Below are 23,347 nucleotides of genomic sequence, written 5' to 3'. Positions count from 1 at the left end.
AATCCTGGAAAACTGAAGCATACTGCACAGGGATGACTTGGGAATTTACATTGATCTCCATTTACAATACACACCTCAAGCACAATAGAGTGCAAACGTGATTTACATCAACATCACCCAAAAAAGAGGGGGGAAGAGATGAAAGTAACCAGAAAATATACAAAATCTTTGTGGTGCTCTTCACAAGCGTTAATTCTCTTCAAATATGCAATTGTAATAGTATCACATTATACATCAAACACGAAAAGAGCCCAAGGGAGAAGAGACAAACCAGCGTTGTTATGATATGGAATGCCTCCGATCCTTGCTAGGTTTGCTCCGAACTTTTGCATTTGAAGGGAAAAGTGCATCAGCACGAAGAAATGGATTAATCTTGCCCAGTTTTCGCGAGACAGAACTGATGAGTGATTTTCTAGGCAATGGAGGCTTCTCAGCAGAGGGAAGAGTGATAACCAAGGGACTGGCTGCATAGGATTTATCTGAAGATTTTTCAAGTTCTCGCAATCTTGTTCTCATTTTCACTAGTTCCAATTTCAGATCCTGATTTTCTTTTCGCAAGCTTGAGAGTTCTTGTGGAGCTGTGTGGCTGCCAGCAGGGTGCTGATTTACCTTGAGGGCAAGATTAGGGGTTTCACCTTCCGTGCCATCGACTGCCTCCCGAAGGCGTTGTTGCTCATAGTAAAGCACTTGAACGACAGTTTGAACCGGAAGTCGATCATTCTGAGCTGCATGAGCGCAGGCTTCCCTGGACAGCTTTTGACAGTCCATTACGCTGCAGACTTTCTTTCTCTCCATGTCACTTAATGCAGGATGAGCCTGAAAAATCCCCAGAACTCAACAATCTAAAGAGATTACTCCCAAAAATGTTCATCTGGTATGATGATTAGCAGAGACTAATGATACAAGTTATTTACTTATATTATGATACACATGTTCTTGGGTGGAATGGACAGAAAAGCTTAAATTATGATAAACGTTTTCTTTAGTTTTTGAAATTCAAGACAGCAAGATTTTGTTAGCGTCTGCAATGGGTCAAAAAACAGTCGATGAGATGTGGCAGTGGGGACGAGTAAGCATTTGGGGAGTAGATTAAACTATGATATTGGGTGTTACTAGATCTCTTTCCTCATTATTTGCCCCGTTGCATGGCTGAAGATTTAATAATAAGCCCGACATGACATTTTCATGGTAATTTATGCTGCCTTGTATATCGCAAGGCATGCCTAGATGTGCACTTACTCTACAGCTCTTTGTTGGCCCTTTGCTTTTTGGTGGAAAAAATTGAAAACAGAAATTTCGACCACAACCCTCCGTTCACATGAGAATAGTCATGTAAATTAGTCTTAACAAGTTTACTAACGCAGTCAGGGAATTTCATGGATTTATGAACGATGCTGGAATGGAGGAGTATATTAAAAATAATCAGATTGATGATGGATTTTCCTTTTCTGCATTTTTCTCTCAATTATCTTTCCCTGCTCTATTTCCTTGTATCTCTTCCACTCTACATTGTTTGTCTGACGCGGTGATATTGAAGATTAAGGAGAGGTATAACCAAATTACTATCAGACAGAGGTTCAGGCAGATGAATGCCAATCTGACTAACACACCTAGCCGAATGAAATTCATCATGAAAGGATTTAACATTAAGATAACGAATCAGGAGTTGGCATAAATAGCAACACGATATTTCCAATTCACTCACTTGTGAATCAGAAGATAAGACGAATCACGAATGCAAGTGTAGGGCTAGAACTGACATGAAAGGAATGAGAAATAAATTTAAGCACATCAACGTACAATTTGAGCTTGTAACCCATCACGGGACCAGCGGATATATAAATGCGAGAGCGCATACCTTTAAATAGATGTCAATTGCCCTATACATGCCATCTTCTGTGATTCTTGAACGTTCAGGTAAGAGTTCAGCAAGACCAACAAACTTCGAAACAGACAAGTTTCGATCAGAAGCGATTTCAGCAAGGTAATTCTCCATTAGCCTCCCTACTCTTTCCATGTCAGTAGATGGAGAAAGAAGATCTTCATCTGCATTAAGTCCTGATCTGTGCCCCTCCATTTCATGATCTAGATAATTCATCATTATCCGCTGGACTGTCTCCACGTCGAATAGTGTATCTCCAGTGAAAGAGTACGAGGGAATTAAGAGATCATCTAGCACAGCCTGTCCTAGTTGCAAAGCTATCCTCTTCTCCAAGTCAAGCCTGCAAGCAAACGTCGTTTCCAGATAAATTGCAGCCCTAAGCAGCATCGAGAGAAAGCTGACGGACAAGGAATGCTTCTCTCTCGGTAGAAGACTAACGATTGTTTCTAAAACAACCCTCTTCTCGTGTTCTTGTCGCAGCTCAATTTTTTTCCTTCCCTTTCCAAATATTTCCTGTGGAGAAAAGTGAAGTCAATTACGTACATTTCTAATTAAGCCAAATAATCAAAATTTGTGGGGGTTTGAGATCTCACCAAACCTCGAAGTGATTTCTGCACATATAGCATCAGTATCGGACCAAGGGAATATTGTTTAAATCCCCTAGCCATCATCGCAATAAGCACCCGTTGGAACATATCAATTCTAAGGACAGTTAAATCCTCAGCCCACCAATCAACAATTGCTTTAGGTTGAAACACCATTGAGGAATTTATGCCATGGTTGCCACTGTCTGCCCTACCTAATGTAGCAAATTGGTTATCTTTGCAGGCTATATAAGCAATTGTGTCTATGCACCGGCTAACCAATTTTACTTCCTCTGCCACCGGAAGAAAACTTTCTGTGGAATGCAAAATGGAAACCGCACTTGCAAGGCTTTTGAGTGCCACTTCATTTAGGTAAGCTTCGGTTCTTCCAACTAGATTTCCAATAGCACATTCCTCTGTCATCCCAAGATACTCAGCGCCACATCTAAGCATGGCTATGTTTTCTGTACTTATCTCAAAATTTATTCCATAGCAAAACTTTGCTGCAAGTTCAAACGCCTCTGCTCCACCAGGAATGTCAGGAACTTCAATTTCAGAAAGATCAGCATCATTGGATTCAGAGACCAATTTCCTTATGTATCCACACTTTGAGACCAGTGGGAACTGTACGGGATGTAAAGACAAGTTCTTTAATCTTAAAAGTAGAAAAAGATCAATGCTAAGTTGTTCCTACTCTCAGCACCTGATGTCTAAATTACATGTTTAATCAAATACACAAAAGCTAACAAGTCTCCAACCATGGCAACCGAATACATCCAGAGACTTCACAGAAAAAAGAACAAGCAGGCCGTCATAGAAATATATCATGAGCACAACCAACAGGAAAAAATACACGTTACCTTGTGCAGAGAGAAGGGCGTTCCTCCAGCGTGAACAATAACATCACTTGGAATCTCCTGCGAAAAGATCCTGTTGATAATTCATTGCACCAACCTTAGTATTCTTTTTTGTCCAAATTGTCACGAAAATAGCGCACAATAAACAATTGAATAAGAATCAAAGTCGAAAGAAGATCAAACCATTCACTAGTTCTCTTCATAGCAGTGGAAAGAAGCTCTTTCTTCTTACTAGACATGTTGGGACTTGTGGATTGTCCAGCAGCTTGGAACTCAGCATCCCCCATAGTGAATAATCAAAAGACCTCGACCAAGTACTTTTATGTTTATGCACGTCACAAACGAGTGATATTTGGTAAAGTTAGACGAGCAACTCTCATGCAGTACTTCGTGGTAATCTTAGAACTAAGCAGCATGTCTCTTTTGTTAATTTTTTTTTCCACATTCCTCTTGATTAACTAAACAAAATCACAAGTGAACAATCAAATCATGAGAGTATCAACTCCAATTTCGGTCCATAACGACGCACTTATCATCTGCATTTACAAGCAATCATCAACTGAGTGAAATTCCACAACAGACCCCCTGTTCTGGCTGGAGGTGTCCGCCATACATGGGTTCGCATTATAGGCACATTTAGGAGAATAATGGGGTCAAATAGAAGGAAAAAGATTTTCTAGTTAAAAAGTGTGTGTGGTTGTGAGTTTAGGGAGCCGGGTCGAAAGGATGAGAGGAGCCAAAATGGTTACAAGTTCCATATGCAAAATGTTTTCATCCACAAAAGTGCCAATCTCCTTTTTCATAATCCCCAGATTACCAATTCTCTATTGGCTGTGGAAAGCAAATCAGGGCTGGGGGATACCAACAAAACAAGGCACCTTACACTTTAAAAAGGGACCAACAAGCTGAGCCACTTCACACATGGCCTATGCTGGCGTTCATGAAAAATCATACGTCCGATGAGTTATTACTTGTTATCCAGTTATTGATATGCTAATATTATCCGCCTTTTTTTTTTTTTTAGTTTAGAAGCAAAACCCCTTTTTTCAACTTTCATGACAAGAAGCATCTGGTAGGTCCATCTGTTGTCCTAATCTCATCTTTACCCTGGTAACACAGCCTGACTTGCTCCAAGTTGAAAAGTAGCCTTAGATACAGGCATTAAGAGCCCCAAAGAGTCCATCAAACAACCAGTCCACCTCTGTGATTCAGGGGGTAAAATTCATCAACTGGTCTTCGCTTCAGGTCTGGACCCTGGAGTTACCGTACTAGGCTAGCTATCCGCAAAAGAAAGAAGTCATTCTTCTTTCTTGAAATAGATTTCACTATGCTCCCAGGACCTACTGACTTTAAAAGCTAGCAAATTTATGCAGTTAGAGCTAGGAGTTGTTGTTATCAAGTTCCTGACGCTATACCTATCCTAAGCAGTATTAATGGCTGTTGTCAAAATACAAATGGTAACAGCTGCTTTCCAATGATATCAATCCCAAAAAAAGGAAAAGAAAAAAATCCTGTTGAATGCGATCAGTAGTTTAGTATATATCATATTCATGTATCCTCATGGCTCCACAAGATTACTACTGGAAAGAAAGACTTTCTTTATGGTTCAGATGCGCCGGCCTTACCAAGTTGACCCTGTAATTTTAGTATAGAACCGCATTCTGGAAGCCCCCCACGAATCCAATTTTACCTTATTCCAGTAAATTGATTAACTAGTGCTCCTCAATCACCTAATGTTCTGCACAGGCAACTTCCAATTCTCCATCAGGATCTTCAACCAAATGTTACAATTCTCTATTTTTTTCTAACAGACAATAATTTCCTATCTACCAATCATTTCCGTCGGTTAGACAAGGGAAAAGGCAGAAAAATTTTGTACATCTTGAACATTATGCAGCACCTACCTGTAACTGGAAGAGACATGATAAGATTATCAGGCCCACGAGCGGACAATAATCTTACAAGTGGTCATGCTTCAAATTATTGCCTATTTTGGAGTCCATTTTCCTTAATTATACCTTTATAAATGAAAGGGTTATCACCATCATCCACCACAATCTTGCACTAAAAAGGCCGTTAGGCCCAACTGACAGCCATGAGATATAGAGCAAGAAACTTCCGTTCACATAGTTCCAAGAACATCCTACACAAGTTTCAGCCGCATTGGGGTACACGCAAGAAAAGTATTGCCCTGTGTAAGAAACACACAGTTTGAGCAATATTAAAAGAACGCTTAATCTTTAACGAGGAGAATCTATGCTGGCTTCTTTAAAATCTTGTTTAGTACTACTACTAGCAGTGGATAAAACATCAGCTGACCGGACTTGAGGTAAGATTGCCCAGTCAAAAAAAAAATAGGGAATCATCTGCTCGTTAGGGGCCGACAAAACCAATAATGTCATGGAAAAAGGCAACAATGATAGCTGAGAGTTGTAAAGTGAAAACTGACTGAAAAATTGCTGGTTATAACGTCATCCAGGTTTCAATCTGTTGATCGTCGGTGAAGTAAAAGAAATCACAAGTACTTAATAAAGCCTAAACCTTTTCACAAAGCCACTTATTTTTTTAATCTTCAATTCTTCCATGGGGTAATTTGAAGCTTGTTCCACCCCGGCAGTCCCATTGGACTTCCACCACACTATGAGCTTCAAGATATTAAAGTCATGGTTTCATTGATTTAAAGACTTTGCAAAACACTCGAAAGCCCACCTTCAATTTCTTAGCAATCTTCGGTTAACAAGTAGGAGCATTTTTTGCTAAGGTAGAAACCAAGGATGAACGTTTGTTGAAAAAAAAAAAGAAACCAAGGATGAAGGCAGCTCTTTTTTTTTTTTTTTGGCCCCCTCCCAGAATAAGACTTCATGCCATCTCATGTCTTCTTCTTCTTCTTCTTCTTCTTTTTTTTTTGTCGACACAGGGATGTCCGGATCAATCCTTACGAGGCCCGACTAATTCCTTGCGGCCCGGGCCCGGGGTCCTAACTCGACCCAAATGCGATAAGTGCGCGGAGGAACCCAACGGAGCGGAGACTCGAACTTAGAATCTTAAGGGTCACTGGTGAAAAGTGCTACCGCTGGACCATTCACGGCCCATCCCATGTCTTCAATGAGTCTATTATGATCTGTTTCAATTGCTTATGCGACTTTCAACGGGGTCTAATGAATGAAGAATGAAATCGTCCTCATAAGATCACAGAACAAGTAGTTGGCATACAAATTTAAGCCTCTACTTTTGTATGGCATGGCTTAACAGCATTCTTGAAAATAAATCCCTGATCAATCTGCGCTTTTAAAACCGGTGAATGATGGGCTAGTGAATGGATTGGATTCCTTTTAAGCCCATCACTTAATGGACCTCAGACCCGGTTCTCAAGCACTTGATTTTTGCATTTGAACCCATTTTTTTAAGACTGGATATTAAGTTTTCTTCCTGCAGAAATATCTTTTACTCCAGTTATCAAGCGCTCGATATTTGCATTTTTGTCACCTTATCCCCTTCAGCAACCTCCCTCAAGCCCTGAAAAAACCCCCTCGATAATGACCATCAAATTAAAAAACAAAAACCAGTAACTTTTTTTTTTATAATAATCCGATCTTTGTTCTGTTTTTCCATGGCAATGGAGCTCTACACGCCCTTCAAGCCTCTCTCAAATCCACACTCACCCCACCATACGGCTGACCTCTCCTTTTCATCTTCATTTTCTTCACCCTTTCCCATCCAAATTCACCTCAAGATTCCCAGAATTACAATCTTCAACTCCCCAAATTTCAAAGTCTTAGCCGTCGTAGCAGACTCTAAAGAGCTCCCACAAAACAGCCCTCAAAGGCTTCTCAAAGAACTAGCAGAGAGGAAAAAAGTAGTGTCCCCAAAGAAAAAATTGCCCCCTAAAAGATTTATACTCAAACCTCCGTTAGATGATAAAAGGTTAGCTGAAAGATTTCTCAATAGCCCACAATTATCACTAAAGTCCTTCCCTTTATTGAGTTCTTGCCTGCCCTCTTCCCGGCTTAATAATGCTGATAAAACTTGGATGGATGAGTACTTGCTTGAGGCCAAACAGGCTCTTGGGTATCCCCTTGAGCCATCAGATAGCTTTGGGGATGATAACCCTGCAAGGCATTTTGATACTTTGTTGTATCTAGCTTTTCAGTACCCACAATGTGAGAGGAGTAAAGCTAGGCATGTGAGGTCAGGGCATTCGAGGCTGGGGTTCTTGGGGCAGTATGTTCTCGAATTGGCTATGTGCGAGTTTTTCTTGCAGAGGTATCCGAGGGAATCACCCGGTCCAATGCGGGAGAGAGTGTATTCTTTGATTGGGAAGAGATTTCTGCCTAAATGGATCAGAGCTGCTAGCCTGCAGAATCTGATTTTTCCCTATGATAACATGGATAAGTTGAAAAGAAAGGAAAGAGAGCCTCCCGTCAAGTAAGCATGTGATCTTGCTTTTCGTATTGTTTTGACCTTTTATGTTACTTCGAGTGCTTATTTAGCTATTACAAATTCAGGAATCAATACACGTGTACTTCAACAGTTAAGTTATTGGTATATAGGGCTGAAATTTTACTGGCCTGAGGGCTTCTCATAGGAATGATGGATCATTTTGTTGTCATTTCTCATGAATTATGGTATTATCCTCGGCATGCAAAGTAAGCCTCCTAAATTTTGTGAAAGACGAGTTCATATTGATTATTAGTTCAAAACCCACTTTTCATCAGTTGCCAAAAGTTGTTTCCATATGCTCCATAGCAAATTGCTCCTCTATAGGAAAATCCTATCAACTCTTAAACCAAGGAAAGAAGGAATTGGTTAAAAGGAAAAGATGGTGAAGTTGGATATCTGGAAGGTGAATCCTATTAATTGTTGGACAAAGGAAAGAAAATTATGGGGGAGAAAGAGACTATAAAGGAGGATTTTTGCTTTTGGATTGTCATATTATTGCTTATTGTGTCAGTCCTACTGTCATGGGTAAATGCAAAGATTTAATGGCAACAGGAAGTTGACAATTGCCCTGTGTTGATGTATGATTGGATTACTTTGGTTCAGAGGTAGCTGACTCTAATTTGAGGACCCTATATATCTCTGTTTTATGATGTGAGAATATGCGCCTTATGAAGGTCCTTGAGTTGTGGCTAGAATACTTGGTTATCCTCTCTCAGTTTGACTGATTTAGCATGGATAATAGTTCACTTTGTTCTATTAGGACATTGCTGGCAAATATTTCTATGAGTTTGCACCCTTTAATGAACTCGTCTGTTGTTTCTATAGTATCCAATGGTGAATAAATTATTTCAGTAATTGACATGCACTTATAAATTTCTCATGGCAGATCTGTATTTTGGGCTACGTTTGGTGCAATCTACTTGTGCTTTGGCATGCCAGAGGTTTATCGTGTTCTTTTTGAAGTATTTGGAATGGATCCCGAGGCTGAAGATTGCCAGCCTAAACTTAGGAGAACACTTGAAGACGTTGACTATGTCTCTGTAGAATTTGAAGGCAGAAAACTAAGCTGGCAAGATGTTGCTGCGTATAAGGTAAGCTTCATCTATGTGTTCTATGCTCTTGTCACAACATAGAAAGCAGCAAATAGCCTGAGCTTTTTTCCTGATGTTATGATATGAGACACTTGTGCAATATTCAAGTTATCTCTAGACTAATTTTTGAGTGTCCTTCTGACCTTGAAAGTATTGATCCCATTTGAAGAGAATAACTAAAATACAGGCTTTTATGCAAGAACATTTTTGGCTGAATTTTTTATGTGCTGTGGATAAATATATTCATTTGACCACAATTCCCCACTGATGATCGGTTTCATCGCTGCCTCTTAGCCTGGCTTGGATTCTTATAGCAATTCACTCATTGCATTCAACAAATATGGAAGGAAATATGTATTTCCCTTCTGTTATATTATATTCCCTTGATTTGTTGTTCACCGTTCATTTGATCTCACAAACATATGATACTAAAATTCTTCTGAAAGAGAGGGGCCTACTGCCCATATGAATGTTTACTGCATAAACTGTAGTAATTTAGGGAGGATGCTACTTCATGTGTCTTCTCCATGTCAAAATGTCCGGCATTTTAAAAATTTTTACCACAGCTCAGATAAAGGTTGTGAACCATCTTTGAAGCTTGAAAAGGCTTTACCTTTTTACTAGTTAGGATAAGTGAATTGATTTTCATTTCCAAATTTTTGGTTAAGGTGGAGCTAATCGTTTCTGATTCTATTATTATCATACCATTACTGTTTTAAAGATATTTGTATAAATTCTGTTGGGCTGTAAAATGATGTTCAATCTGTATGATACAGCCACCAGAAGACGCTCTATTTGCACATCCAAGGCTTTTCAGGGCATGTGTTCCACCTGGTATGCATCGGTTCCGTGGCAATATATGGGATTATGATAGTAGGCCACAAGTCATGCAAACACTGGGGTATCCTTTGACAATGCCTGACAGGATTCCTGAAATCACTGAAGCCAGGAATATAGAACTTGGACTTGGTTTACAGGTACTGGCTCTGAAGGGCTTTTTTCCCCCCTCAATCATAGCATGCTCTGTATAAGGGTTTCTAGGTAACTTGGGTTGGCTTAAGTGGTACATCTGTAACCTTTTGGATTCCCCCCCCCCCCCCCCAAAAAAACCCACCACAAAAAAAATGAAAAGATTTGGCTGATATTGGATACATGAGTATCATTTTCTGCAAAAGATCACTACATACAAGCTCATTTACCTCCTTTCATGAACACAACTGTATTCCAAATGTAGCCTCCTTGAAGATAATGCCTCCACCCCTTCTGAAAGAATGATTCATTTCTGAAAGATCAGTAAATACAAGCTCATTTTCCTGCTGTTGTGAACAGATCTGTAGGCCAAATATAACCTCATTGAAGACAATGCCTCCACCTTTTCTGAAAGAAGGAATATTTTCTGAATATTTGAATAACCTTCAAATCAAAACCTTTCTGCTATTGTGCAAACCCAATATCAGCAGTAATCTTAGAATTGTCTATGCTATGTGTGCATCAGACAGCTTAAGACCATGCATTTCCAGTTTTCTTGTGTGTTTTTTGAAACTGCACTTGAAGCAGATTCTAAACAAAGCATTTGCCTCTTTTTTAGTCTTTAAAGGATATTTCTTTTAATACATTCATGCAGCTTGCTTTCTTGCACCCCTCAAAACACAAGTTCGAGCATCCACGGTTCTGCTTTGAGAGGCTAGAATATGTTGGCCAAAAGATACAGGTAGATTATATCTTCCATCATGTGACAGTGTGCAGCCCATCTCTCTTGGAGTTCGGTTGGATTTTCCCCCCCCTCTCAATTTGTTAATTAGTTTTATTGCTTGGAGTTCATGCTTTAGGATGGGAAAGAGTGGAATGAGAGCTCAATGTTTACAAATTCACTATGCACTCCAAATATGTCCTGCAGGATCTTGTAATGGCTGAGAAGCTGCTGATGAAACATCTGGATGCTCCTGGGGGATGGATACAAGAGAAGCACCGACGACTCCTGATGAACAAGTTCTGTGGTAGGTACTTGAGAGAGAAGCATCTCCACCGTTTCATCATTTATAGTGAACAGGTTCAAGATGCTTATGAACACAATAGAAGGCTGAGAAATCCAGCAACTACATCTGTTCAACAAGCCATCCACGGGCTTTCCTATGCTGTCTATGGGAAGCCCGATGTTCGACGCCTGATGTTTGAGGTCTTTGACTTTGAGCAGATCCAACCAAAACCCGTAGGAAACTTGTGAAATTGACCGAAAAGACTGCAACATGTCAGTTACAATGTTTAATTTTCCATCCAAAAATTGGCCGGTGAAATCACGAGAATAAACACATTGTATACACATATTCAGTTTCAGCATCAACTCAGATTAGCTAGTGCCACGAGCTTTTGGATGCATTTGCTTGAGAAAAACATTCGCCTGGTTGTCAGATGCGTGAAAATTGGAGGTTCTGCTTATCAGACAATGTAATCATGGAGGGCTGGCAGACGGAAATTCCGCTGTTAAAAGGTGCAAATCCACCACAGAATGCCACGGTAGAGCATTTGAACAGGGAAATGGTAAGAAGCCTGCTGCTAACTTCTTTGCATGAAGGGTTTCGGTCCCAGTGGGCAGTCCTTTGAAGCAGCAACGGATTTTTTGGACCTATGCGAGGTTGTATATGTAATGCAAATATGGTGGTAGTTTTCTGAAGTGTATGGAATGATGTTTCTCTGCTACCATATACATACATAGTCAACCCCCTAACGTGTAATATCCATTTCTTTCCATTAACACCAACTTGACTGAATTTGTGGTATATGGTTATGCTATGGTGCTTGGTTCATCAACTAGCCAATGGAATGCCTATCAAAAGACATCATGCTTCACAATTCCATAAACAGCGGATATTGCCATTAGTCCCAATAGAAGAAAAAATTGAAAGAGGAAAAAGAAAACAAATTGTGATTGGCGCTTGATGTGGAGGGCAATTTATGTGAAGCAACCATTCATTATCACTAGGAACAGCATCATATCAAAGGCTTTGCAACGTAAAAAGTATTAGACAAATTCACATGGTGGTTTCATTGTCTATTATATTATTGACAGAGAGATTTTGGCATTCTTGAGGCAAATAAGATACTAAAATTCAAGTTAATATCATTCTTCACGCTATCACTTGTTTTGAATTCAATGCTTGCTTAAGCTCATGAATTTAGTTGAACTTGAGCTTGATGGGGCCATGACCCAAATTTGTGTAATGCTCAAGTTTCTTTTTTTTTTTTTTTAATGCTCAAGTTTGATCAAGCTAAAGTCAAATTTCTGTAATTTAATATTCATTTGAGATCAAATTTGTATTGTTTATGTATTTGAATAGGAGATTATTTGGAATAGTATTTTTTTTAAAAAAAAATTAACGTAGCAAACTATTTTTTTTAATGTGCTGTATGTATGTTAAAAAGATCGATGAGAAGATAAAAAAGGTGTTGAAAATGTACGTATGATATCATAAAAAATGCAAATAAATCACTATCCAAACACACTTGAACATTCAAAACTACTTAATAGTAATCAATGAGATCGACCCAGTGGCTACATGAGGGCTCTTAGTGCCCTTTTTTGAATCTTTTTTTTTTTTTTTGAGTTTTTCTAACGAGTATTCTTAAAACATCCAGTAACACACGTAGTATTCATTTAAACCATCATATATATCCACGCATATTAATGATTATTATCTTTTCTTGTATTTATATACTTTTTTATTTAATTTTATTTATCCTCTCTTAAATTTTTTTACTTTTATTAATTAATCTTATATTTTAAAAAAAACACTTGAAAAACAAACGATATTTTTTGTTATTACAAATACAAAATTAGAATCTTAAATCTTAAAGCAAACAGGAAGATAATAATTCAAAATAGGGGGTAAATTAATCAAATACGTACAGAGCCCGTACTAGAACCTTTAAATGGTAGATGGTCCATTTTATCACCGACCATGACCCATGTGAAGATATTTTTTTTTCATTCCACAGCAAACAGAACAAAAGCAGCTTCCAAATGCCCCACCACCCATCAGGCCATCACCTCCCCAACTCCTCCGGCTACCTCTGACCCATCTCGATTTTGGTTTCTAATGGTTGTCTAGGGGCAAGAAATCACATGAACCATGTGCTCAACCACTCCAAATCCCTAAACCTTCTTCGCGTCTTGCTAGTGTCCGCCGTGCTCGTGGTCTCCCGTGCACCCCTTGCACACCCTCCTTGTCTGCGCTGCCCCTTTCCCGCCAACTCCACAGCTCAAGCCATCTTATCAGCCGCCGACGCCCTTAATAAGATTGATATCGACTTCTTTGAATCGTCAAGGGTCTGCAGCTCAGCTATTATGTCCAAATCCCGAGTCTACGCCGACATTAATGTTCTTCGCCCTAGAGAATACTGGGATTACGAGTCTCTCACTGTTCAGTGGGGGTAATTTTTACGTTCATTCCGTTCTCAATCAATTCGACCTAATACTCCTTTTTTTTCGCTAATTAGTACAATTATGGTAAATTTATTTTCCCCCAAATCTTGGTGTTAATCCAATTTAGTCATATGATTGATTAGGATTATTAATTGTGATGGTTATTTGTCATGATTATATTGCGTGTTTAAGGATTTTGATTAGGGCTCAAAGATGAGTTATCTGCAATTTTGAATTGGTGAATGTATTATGTTAATAATTTTGAATTGGTGAATGCATTGTGTTGCTATTTATAATTTTCTGCGTAAAATTGGGGAATGTTATGAAACTATGACAGATGCCGCACGAATACCCTGCATGTGAAGTTGAATTAGTTACAGCATTATGGTTTTCTGAAAAAGATGAGCTTTTGTTATGCAGTTTTAACTGTCTTTGTACTATTCTGCCAGTGATCAAGATGACTATGAAGTTGTTCGGAAAGTTGGGAGGGGAAAATACAGTGAAGTTTTTGAGGGGATAAACGTCAACAGCAATGAGCGGTGCGTAATTAAGATCCTGAAGCCTGTGAAGAAGAAAAAGGTGAGATTTTTAATTTTAACTTGCTTTTGAGGCTGGTTAATAGAAATGATTGGATACGATAGTCAGTCTTGGTTCACCTCTAAAACCATCAGGCGCTACACGAGCAACATTGGTTTCATGAATGATTGGTTGTCTTCTTGTTGTGAATGCAATCTGAAGGTCAAAACGAATTTAGTACCAGTAATGTTAGTTTTGCATGAGTTGAGTAGTGTTGCATTGTCCACTGTGTAAATCCCTGTATGGCAGTGTTGCAAAATGTTATTTGTACACACATCCTTCTCCTGTTGCTTATTCATCATCATGGGGTGAGCTTCAACCCTTACGGGTACCTGTTCTAAAGCAAGTGACTGAGACGATAGTTTTCAATTATGCAATTTTGGGAGAATCCAGGTCTTCTTCCGCCCTGATTAGAGTCTATCCATCTATTATAATAATATAAAGTAAAGATGTCACTTGCTTTCTCTTAGTTGTATACTGCTGAAGCCTTTTTCCAGAGTGATTGCTCAGCTATAGGAGTAGCATAGGCTTAAGGTCAGTCTGAAATTGCTATCTTTCCCCCCCAAGGCCCAATTTGTGGACGAAGGAAAATTCTTTTAATGACTTAGTTCTTCCATAAGTGGTTCTCTTGGCACGCTATGATTCTTAGCATATATGAAAAAGAAGTATTCCTTTTTCCCTCAATCTCTGAAAGAGATGGGACTTATCATACAGTGTGAAGGAATCTGTCTTTGCTTAATTATTGATGGTTTCTTTATTTACCAATGCTAAAACACACACTTTGTTTTTTAATTTGTTGTCTATGGTCATGTGGTGCAGATAAAGAGAGAGATCAAGATTCTGCAGAATCTTTGTGGGGGACCAAATATTGTCAAGCTACTGGATATCGTTAGAGATCAGCACTCAAAAACTCCTAGCTTGATTTTTGAGTATGTCAACAGTACAGATTTTAAGGTTTTGTATCCGACATTGACAGATTATGATATACGATACTACATATATGAGCTGCTAAAGGTAATAGTTTCATTCTCAGCTACCAGTTTCTTCTGATGTTTTGACATGAAATTATTTCGTTTAAGAGGCATGGGACAAAGCAAACATCATCTGTTGGAGATTGTTTAAAATATTCTTGAAATTGTAAAAGGGACATTAAAAGCTTCCAGCATCAAACTTTTTCCAGTATACTAAAACATGCTTAGGATGGAGTGCCCTCTTAATTAACTTTGATCTCTCTCTCTCTCTCTCAAGCTCATACCTTTTTGCACACTTTTACTGGGAAATTGTTTCTCTTTCCACAAGAATATGCACAACAGAGGCCAAGCTTGTGGCTATGATTGAATGAATTGGGGGTATTGGTGATTGGTGCACTATTAGGCACTAGGTTTCGTGGCCACTTGCTGGATAAGGTACAAATTTGAAAATTGACAAGAGTGAGAATAGGGGTGTGGAGGTATAGTTTTGGGTCAAAAAGTGACTTGGTTGTCTGGATGTCACACTTCTTAACCTCACTTCCTTCAAATATTCTGCTCTATGGAAAACACCTATCTTAAGATGTTTTCAACTAAGCTGTGTCTTTCAGTGTTAAGCAATTGTGGATAGATAGAATGTTTTTAAGACAGGCATAATTACTTACCTTGTCTCATGTCTGTTAGTTGCTTTAACCTATGTTGATAAACATTATGGGACTCTTTTCATGTCTGAGATAAGGGTATTTTGGTTTTCCTGTATGCTTTTCTAGGTTCAGCCAACACCCCCCCCCCCTTTTTCAACCTTTTTGGGCTAAAATTTTATTTGCATTAAGAGGAAGATGAAGTTGTAACTCCTTTTTTTTTTTTTTGAATTTAAGATTTGCATAAAGTGGCTTATTCTCTTGCAATCGATATTCAGGCATTGGATTACTGTCATTCACAAGGAATAATGCATAGGGATGTGAAGCCTCATAATGTTATGATAGACCATGAGTTGCGCAAACTTCGTTTGATAGACTGGGGCCTCGCGGAGTTTTATCACCCTGGCAAGGAGTATAACGTTCGTGTGGCTTCAAGGTACGAGCTAATTAGTTCCTTTCAAGAGTAAGAGCGCACATAAATATGTTAAAAGGGTTAAGTTTTCTTAATATAGGTAACCCTTGAGTGCTAATCTGGCTCAAGGATGAGTAAGAAATGCAAGTAATCCTATTAACCCTTGATTGAAGAAGTAAAATAGTTTTATTTTTTTTATTATTTTTTTGGATCAGTTCCTTTTTTAGTTGTGTCAGTCTTTCACATGACTTCAACAAAGCCTTAACCTTTTGTGTTGGGAAATCTTTTTGAAATAATTAAAATGTGAAAGTCATTGAGCGGAAAGGTTAAGAGTCTTTTTTCTTGTTAGTCAGATACTTCAAGGGGCCTGAACTTCTTGTTGATTTGCAAGATTATGACTATTCTCTGGATATGTGGAGCCTTGGTTGCATGTTTGCTGGGATGGTGAGAACTTTATAGCCTAACTAATTCCACATTTTTATGATTTTGAAGGAATTCTTTCTATTCCACTTTGCTTTCTTTGTCTAGGATAAAATGTTATTCGCGTGAAGGTATTCTTTTTTGGGGTGCAGAGTTTTGTGTGAAGAATGGGCATTATAATGTGTAGTTAGAACTTTTTGGCGCTCCCCCTTTATGTATAATCACACTTGTTTGTTTTCTTTCTAGATTTTTCGCAAGGAACCTTTCTTTTATGGTCATGACAACCAGGATCAACTTGTGAAAATTGCAAAGGTAATCAGCTCTTTGTGTTGCATGCACAAATAATTTAAAGCTCTTAAATTATGGCCCTGTTTAGCAAATGAGTTTTTTGAGTGTTTGTCTAAAATTTTACTGTAGCTTACTGTAGAAGTTGTAGGAAAAATTTTTAAGATGGAGAACTTTTTTTTTCCTCTATTTCTTTTTTTTTTTAAAAAAAACTTTGAGAAGTTTTTCTTCTCTTTTAAGATGGAAAACTTTTCTTTTTCTTCTCTTTCTTTTTAAGTTGTACTTTAAAATTTTTGAGAAGTTTTTAGAGATTACTGTAGTTAAAGTTGTTAAAAACCTTGTGGGAAACAAACTTGGCCAATTACTCCTTTGCAAACAGGCCCTATGTTTTTTTTCTTTTGGTTTTTTGGGGTGGGGGTGGCATTTTCGTAGTTCACTGAGAAATTTGACATACCAAAGTAATTGTTTGCTGTAATTAATCTGTTGCTGGTTGTAAATTGTTGTTTCAGGTTCTTGGAACAGATGAATTAAATGCATATTTGCATAAATATCATCTAGAACTTGATCCCCAACTTGAAACTCTTGTTGGGAGGTATATCAAACACTTCCTCCTCTTTTTTTTTTGCCCTCCCTTTTTTTCCTTTTGGTGTCTGTGTGTGTCCTCCTTTCCCTTTTGCTATATTGCTACTGGTTTTTGCCCAATGTGTGCTTGCCTCTTGTGGAGCTGCAGATTGGAAGCAACCTTCCCTTCGCTGGCAATGAACAGTTTCTCTGCTACTTTTCGTTGTTCTCCTACTCGCAGTCTGATCTTTTTTTGTAGCCTATTGATAATGCTATATAAGTTATGAAAATGTCTAGAACTGACAAACTTCTAAGCAATTAATCATGCTATATAAGTACATCTTTTGGTCCACTGGTTCCCAGCTCTTCCAGATATGTAGCTTTCCTTACTGGTTATGATATGATTTTACTATTGTGTGATGATTGGTCATCTGCATTCACTGTTGACAGACACAGCAGGAAGCCCTGGTCAAAATTTATCAATGCAGATAATCAGCATCTAGTTTCACCTGAGGTCTTTGCTGAACACCCCTTTGAAATGATAAAGCGGCTTGATATTATACTCAGAATTATTAACATTTTCTATGTTAACTAAATCGAATTACTATGTTTGCAGGCTATTGATTTTCTTGACAAGCTTCTTCGCTACGATCATCAAGACAGGCTTACAGCAAGAGAAGCAATGGTAATTCTTAATGGCCTCATGATTGGACGGTTCATTCCTTGTCGATGTCCACGTCTCTCTGTAACAGATTCGTATTTCCTCCTGGATATATTTATTTGCGTTATTGTGAAAAAGTTCAGTGTTGTTTGGTTTTCCAAGGAAACTGAGAATTATAAGCAAAAGTTATTGTGAACATTCATTAAGTTTTAAAATTTTCACGTACCTTTTTAGTTGTCTTAGCTTTTAACATCATGTAGAATTGTTTCATTTTAGAACAATCATTCAGCATTGAGGTAAATTGAAATTCGGTTGCTCTCACATTCTTATCCATTTTTTTTTTTAAACCTTATCCAAGGGTAGAATGTTAGTTAAGCTATTCCTTTGGCAAGGCATTCCTCTGCCAAACTAAAATGTAGACACCTTTTTCTTACTATTTACAGGCCCATCCATATTTCTTGCAAGTAAGGGCTGCAGAAAGTAGCAGGCTGCGACCACAGTAGACTGACTGGTCGCCACTGGTGTGTTATCAAAAATAGGAGCAGGTGCATGAAGAACGATGGCACATATCGTCTATAAGAAACGAATATCTGGAATTGGTGCAGTTGGATTAGATTGGACTGGATAATTTGTGTGACCATACGGGTTTTGTATCAATTAGTCGACATTTGTATTTGTACCAGATAGACATTGATTGAAATGTGAACATCCCTTTCTTCATCAGAGACTCAAAAGGCCTATATCTGGTGGAATGAAGATATATTTCACCCATGCGGTTAAATAATCTTAAGATTTGCTTTGACATGACAGTGGATTGTTTTATAGCTGCCTGCTCCAAGCTTTGTAACGAGTCGTAAAAAGATTCAAATGGCTTGGGAGTTGCTTTGAAGGTTTTATTGCTAATAGAAGAGTCGCTGGTGGTAAAAGCTCAGTTGCAGCTGCAGGAATCTGATTTCCCCAGAGTTGATGATCTTTATTCAGATGCCGGACGCAGCTGTATCAGCAGTGTTGGTATTATCGTCACTTGATGATGGTAGCCCCTTGATCCGTCAAAATCCAACGCCAACTTTTAACAGATCCTTGTAAACTCATCCCCGCAGTTTGATAAAACGAAAGTGAAAGTTCATAATGATTGCTGTTGGATCCTTCGATAGGTCATAGCCATTTTAACCGTTCCAATGGCTCATGCTGTTTTGCGAGGCACGCATGGCATTTAAAACAATTATTAAAGTTAAATTTGGACTACAAATTGTAAAATTCGGCCAATCCACCTGCAGGAATGGTTGCTTTGCATTCTCATCTTGCGCAGCAAACTCAACTATTTGTCCGCAGCCCGGATCAGCGCTCACCACACTTGTCCCATTGCCATCACATTACGTGCGAGCATTAATTCTCCTAGAGCGTTCCCGTCAACTTCATGTCCTTGGAACCACAATGGGAAACAGCAGAAGCCCGAAGTAGACCCTGTTGTTTTGAACTTAGTCGAAGCCCTAACTATTTCGTCAATATTATATATATATATGGTTCATTTGGGACTAAATGTAAAGATCCAGTGCACGGTCAACAGGTAGGTTAATAAATCCACATCAAGAACTAAGCCATCATGCAATAAGTTGACATCTAAGCCACCACTTTACCATGTAATCACGTAAATTAACTTAGGTGGTTTCTCTGTTATTGGTCACTGGAAATAATTATCTCACTGAATCTTTTTCATCAAATGTTTAGGGATCTAAAGGAGAGGCAAATCCATAATTTCCACCACCTCCAGCTTAATTACCGATAGAGAGAGTTTTTACGAAAGAAACATGACACCTTTTAAACATTTATGTAAAACAGCCCATAACCATCCAATCAAGTTATATGAGGTCTTACAATCAATCATACAAAAGATGAAGCATTACACACTTTTACATATAAACTATAGATGTTGAAGGCAGTTTAAAGTTGCAGGCAACAGCCTATATCCTTTCCCTCAACGAAAGAATTTGAACCAGACACTACTTCATTTTTTGAGATGTGGAAAGCAAGCATAAACATCAGCTTTTGGGTGCTTGGCTTCAGCATGCTCCCGACACTTCACCTCCGATGTGGTACACATGAAAGTTTGCATACACACCTTGCACTGGATTCAAAATTTAGAAAGAATTAGTTGTGATAAAATATATTTATATCACCGCAAAATATGTTGACACAAACTATAACAGATAATATATGCTATAAGAAATGAAAACATTTGCTTTAGCAAAAAAGATATGTTCCTTTGTGAAAGACGTCCTACAAATATATACACGCACATATATATTGTGTGAGTATGTAGGTATGTATATATGTACATATCAATACTCAAAAACCAGCTTTGCAAACATGATGAGGTCCTCTTTTGTAAATTGTAATGGGACAATGCAAATGCTCTGGCATAAGTAGAAACATGTCAAAGGCTTCGCATATGAAGACAAAGCCCGATTGCAAAGTACCTCCAACTTCAAACGTAACACCAGGCTGAAGTGAAATGTGCAACTAAAGACTTGCTGCTTATCATAAGTAAATTTCCACATTTGTGGGTGGCTTAAATCCCTCCACTACAATGACATGAGAAACTGAAAAAAAAACAAAAAAATAGAGAGCAATGGAAGGATGGAAGGTGGAAGAATAGGATGGAAAACTACCCAAAAAAAAAAAAGATCATTTCCACCTCATTAAGGCTAAGTTGTACCAACAATCTTTTCAATATTGAACAATAAATTGTGCAATAAACCAGCATGTTTGTGTTTCAGCTCCAACCAGTCACTACAAATTATTCTCCTGCATATCGTAGTATGTTACAGTTTTACAGTGGGGATACGAACCGAGTCAAGACTAAACCTTCTTCTTCCTTTTCTACTTTTTTTTTTTCCCGTTTCTTCTAACGAAGATAAATCCCGTATATCTCAATGAACTGATTTGCAAATAATTCAACTGAGAATTATCAGGCGGGGGCATGTTTGAATAACAGCACATAGTATGCTTTTGTGCCTTCAAACATATCTGTTTGATCCAAAGATAAGTCCTTCCATGAAGCCTTAGGCACTTTCTTTCCATAAATATACACACAGCATTAGAAACCAACCTAGCTGAATAAAATGCAAGTCCTTGAAGACTAGGAGACTTTCTTTGAATTACCATATAGCGTCGAGGCCCAACCTAAACTTCATTCACGTAATGCAACACTATTCCATGATGGACAACTACAGAGAATCAACTAACAAAACAATGCACTTACTGAATATTATGCCTATTACCTACTGAGGCCTCCCCAACCCCCACTCCAAAAAAAAAAAAAAAAAAAGTTAATCCCCACCAGCTGTGAAAAGGCTCCAGACACCTTCAATTAGATCAAATATTTCTCTTTTCAAGTAAAAAGTAGTAGTAACTAGTAACTAGTCAGTAAATTCTCAGCGCATTTCTGTTCAGTAGCAACTGTTGGAAAGAAAAAATACCTGGATATTCATCGCTTTTTTGTTGGTCTCCAGCTGACTTCCTGCCAATGCCGTAGAATTGCGTGGATTAACAAACAGCTAATAATCCAAAATTGGAAACATTAAAAAGAAGCCGTAAAACCCTCCGGAACTATCTAGGTGATCTGTGCAGAATTGAGCTTGGACGAAATTAAATGGAAAAACCTGAACTGATTATCCCATATTCCATTATTTTCGCCGACAGAAATAAGTTGATAAACCAAAATGAGCATTAAAAAAAGAAAAGAAAAAGATACCACCTTTGGGGCCTTTCATTTTTTCCAAGTTCTTCTCGCGAGCCATCTTGGACTTTTGACCGTTGCCGCCACCCATTCTTCGATTGTAGTAATCGTCTGAACCGTGGAAAAGGATAAGTAGAGGAAACTAAAATGTCCTTCCTCCGAAAATTAATTGAGTTTGATCTGAAATTACAGTCGCAGAAGACAGGCGCAGCGGCGGACTCCTATCAATTATTATGCGACAGCCGGACAAAAGCGCCACCATACACCGTCAACTTCAACTCGGCAAAACTCGGATCACTTGTACCTATAATATCACTTGGGATCCTACATATTTTAAGTGTCAATCCAATGTCATCTCTAATATTGCGTCAAGTGTTCTATTATTATTTGCATTTTAATTTTTCAATAATTCAAATTAATTTGATTTAACACAAATTTTTTCTATCCTCTAAAACTTTGAACCCCTGATCTAATTCAAATACCATCACTTTTGAGTTAACTACTCATGATATGGGAAAAAAGAAAATAAAATTTGTGTTAAATCAAATCAATTTGAATTATTAAAAAATTAAAATACAAATAATAACAGGACACTTGGCGCAATATTAGATGTGACATTAGATTGGCACTCAAAATATGTCACCGATGATCCTAAGTGCTGTAATATACACATATATATAGACAGGTAATATTCACCTTTTGAAGAGGGCAGTAATGAAATTTGGCTTTTCTTTTCCATTTGCTCTTTCCTTTGGAGAGATAGGAATTTTTTTTTTTTGCATACAATTAGCCACGCTAGATTTGTTACTATTTAGAGAAGGATAAGAATGTATATACAATAGATACATGTCATGTGTGTACAATTATATATATATATATATATATTTATATATATATCTCTTGTTATTTCACGCTCATGATTCAAAATATAAAAGATTAATTCTTTAAATAATTTTTCTAAGTTCACGCGCTACTAGTTACTAACTAATAATGAATTCCACGTGGACGTATGACAAACAATTTTGGGATAATTTCACAAACTTCTAACAATTACAGAGAGCTACCCTTAAGTTTTAAAAATTACATACACCTCTCCTATTTTTATTATTTAGTAACAATATAGATTTTCTCACAAAAATCCTAAATTACCCTTTTGTACAAAATTAAAAAAAAAATAGAGTATACTTAATCATTTTCTTTCATTCTTTGCACAAATCAACGAGTATAATCCTTAACAACCATCTAACCATAAGTTCTAAACCAAATAATCGTCCAAAAGATCCTAAATTACATATATATTATTAATACTTGCCATGTAAAAAAAACACACACACACACATATAAAAACCCCATTGACAACCAATTTTATACTCAAAAATTAAATATTAATGCTCAAATACATTTCAATACAATATAATCTGACCTATAACCACTATTACAATCCTTTTATGGTCTTAAAAATATTAATATCTCAAAAGTAAAGAACAAATTCTACCTCTACAATAAAATCATAATAACAAATTTCAAATCCAATGAAAGAAATTCTTATGTAATTATTGACATTTTATAAAAAAAAATTCTTAACAACAAATAAAATATGACAAATTCCATATCTTTAGTTTTTTTTCATATTTCAATCATCAATTTCATAATTTATTTTTCTTTTACTGCATGTCTCTTCATGTCCTTCTAGTTTGACACATAATTTGCTTTCTCTGTTGATTTTGTAATTTCAATTTGCTGATATCCACAAAATTGAAGGTAATAAAAATAGGTTATATTAACTAGAAAAGAGAGGAGTGAAAATAGA

At 37.6% G+C, this 23,347-nt stretch overlaps 4 protein-coding genes across 4 annotated transcripts; 2 read left to right on the top strand and 2 right to left on the bottom strand.

Moving 5' to 3' along the window:
• Window positions 1–33: 33 nt before the first annotated feature.
• LOC113699225 (BTB/POZ domain-containing protein SR1IP1-like) lies at window positions 34–4,234 on the bottom strand. Its single transcript, XM_027219425.2, has 5 exons — window positions 3,507–4,234; window positions 3,327–3,396; window positions 2,476–3,090; window positions 1,859–2,395; window positions 34–816 (listed from the first exon to the last, which is right to left on the bottom strand). The coding sequence occupies exons 1-5, from the start codon at window positions 3,608–3,610 to the stop codon at window positions 280–282; spliced, it is 1,863 nt and encodes a 620-aa protein (XP_027075226.1). The 5' UTR covers window positions 3,611–4,234; the 3' UTR covers window positions 34–279.
• A 2,550-nt stretch (window positions 4,235–6,784) lies between these two features.
• LOC113700430 (ribonuclease III domain-containing protein RNC1, chloroplastic) lies at window positions 6,785–11,662 on the top strand. Its single transcript, XM_027220867.2, has 5 exons — window positions 6,785–7,748; window positions 8,650–8,854; window positions 9,631–9,831; window positions 10,479–10,565; window positions 10,752–11,662. The coding sequence occupies exons 1-5, from the start codon at window positions 6,934–6,936 to the stop codon at window positions 11,076–11,078; spliced, it is 1,635 nt and encodes a 544-aa protein (XP_027076668.2). The 5' UTR covers window positions 6,785–6,933; the 3' UTR covers window positions 11,079–11,662.
• Window positions 11,663–12,810: 1,148 nt separating this feature from the next.
• On the top strand, window positions 12,811–18,518 carry LOC113700431 (casein kinase II subunit alpha-2). The gene is made up of 10 exons (XM_027220868.2): window positions 12,811–13,282; window positions 13,724–13,853; window positions 14,670–14,864; window positions 15,738–15,895; window positions 16,225–16,315; window positions 16,538–16,603; window positions 17,086–17,168; window positions 17,588–17,651; window positions 17,754–17,822; window positions 18,242–18,518. The coding sequence occupies exons 1-10, from the start codon at window positions 12,975–12,977 to the stop codon at window positions 18,299–18,301; spliced, it is 1,224 nt and encodes a 407-aa protein (XP_027076669.2). The 5' UTR covers window positions 12,811–12,974; the 3' UTR covers window positions 18,302–18,518.
• Window positions 18,519–19,590: 1,072 nt separating this feature from the next.
• Window positions 19,591–21,864, bottom strand: LOC113700490 (uncharacterized protein At2g23090). The gene is made up of 3 exons (XM_027220971.2): window positions 21,556–21,864; window positions 21,278–21,318; window positions 19,591–19,923 (listed from the first exon to the last, which is right to left on the bottom strand). The coding sequence occupies exons 1-3, from the start codon at window positions 21,626–21,628 to the stop codon at window positions 19,804–19,806; spliced, it is 234 nt and encodes a 77-aa protein (XP_027076772.1). The 5' UTR covers window positions 21,629–21,864; the 3' UTR covers window positions 19,591–19,803.
• Window positions 21,865–23,347: the final 1,483 nt, after the last annotated feature.

This window comes from Coffea arabica, chromosome 7c (assembly GCF_036785885.1).
Source record: "Coffea arabica cultivar ET-39 chromosome 7c, Coffea Arabica ET-39 HiFi, whole genome shotgun sequence".
NCBI lineage: Eukaryota > Viridiplantae > Streptophyta > Magnoliopsida > Gentianales > Rubiaceae > Coffea > Coffea arabica.
The sequence above is the reverse complement of the archived record's forward strand: the minus strand, read 5'-3'. Positions and strand labels throughout refer to the sequence as shown.

Bases quoted from the DNA above. Each gene is read 5' to 3' on its own strand.
- LOC113699225 (XM_027219425.2), bottom strand. From the start codon at position 3,610: ATGGGGGATGCTGAGTTCCAAGCTGCTGGACAATCCACAAGTCCCAAC. The intron at 3,397-3,506 runs GTTTGATCTTCT...AATTATCAACAG, and splicing joins ATGAAGAGAACTAGTGAATG to GATCTTTTCGCAGGAGATTC. The intron at 3,091-3,326 runs GTAACGTGTATT...CATCCCGTACAG, and splicing joins CGCCCTTCTCTCTGCACAAG to TTCCCACTGGTCTCAAAGTG.
- LOC113700430 (XM_027220867.2), top strand. From the start codon at position 6,934: ATGGCAATGGAGCTCTACACGCCCTTCAAGCCTCTCTCAAATCCACAC. The intron at 7,749-8,649 runs GTAAGCATGTGA...TTCTCATGGCAG, and splicing joins GAAAGAGAGCCTCCCGTCAA to ATCTGTATTTTGGGCTACGT. The intron at 10,566-10,751 runs GTAGATTATATC...TATGTCCTGCAG, and splicing joins ATGTTGGCCAAAAGATACAG to GATCTTGTAATGGCTGAGAA.
- LOC113700431 (XM_027220868.2), top strand. From the start codon at position 12,975: ATGAACCATGTGCTCAACCACTCCAAATCCCTAAACCTTCTTCGCGTC. The intron at 15,896-16,224 runs GTACGAGCTAAT...CTTGTTAGTCAG, and splicing joins AACGTTCGTGTGGCTTCAAG to ATACTTCAAGGGGCCTGAAC. The intron at 17,652-17,753 runs GTCTTTGCTGAA...CTATGTTTGCAG, and splicing joins AGCATCTAGTTTCACCTGAG to GCTATTGATTTTCTTGACAA.
- LOC113700490 (XM_027220971.2), bottom strand. From the start codon at position 21,628: ATGGGTGGCGGCAACGGTCAAAAGTCCAAGATGGCTCGCGAGAAGAAC. The intron at 21,319-21,555 runs GTGGTATCTTTT...CGGCATTGGCAG, and splicing joins AAAAATGAAAGGCCCCAAAG to GAAGTCAGCTGGAGACCAAC. The intron at 19,924-21,277 runs GTATTTTTTCTT...TTTTGAATCCAG, and splicing joins AAAAAGCGATGAATATCCAG to TGCAAGGTGTGTATGCAAAC.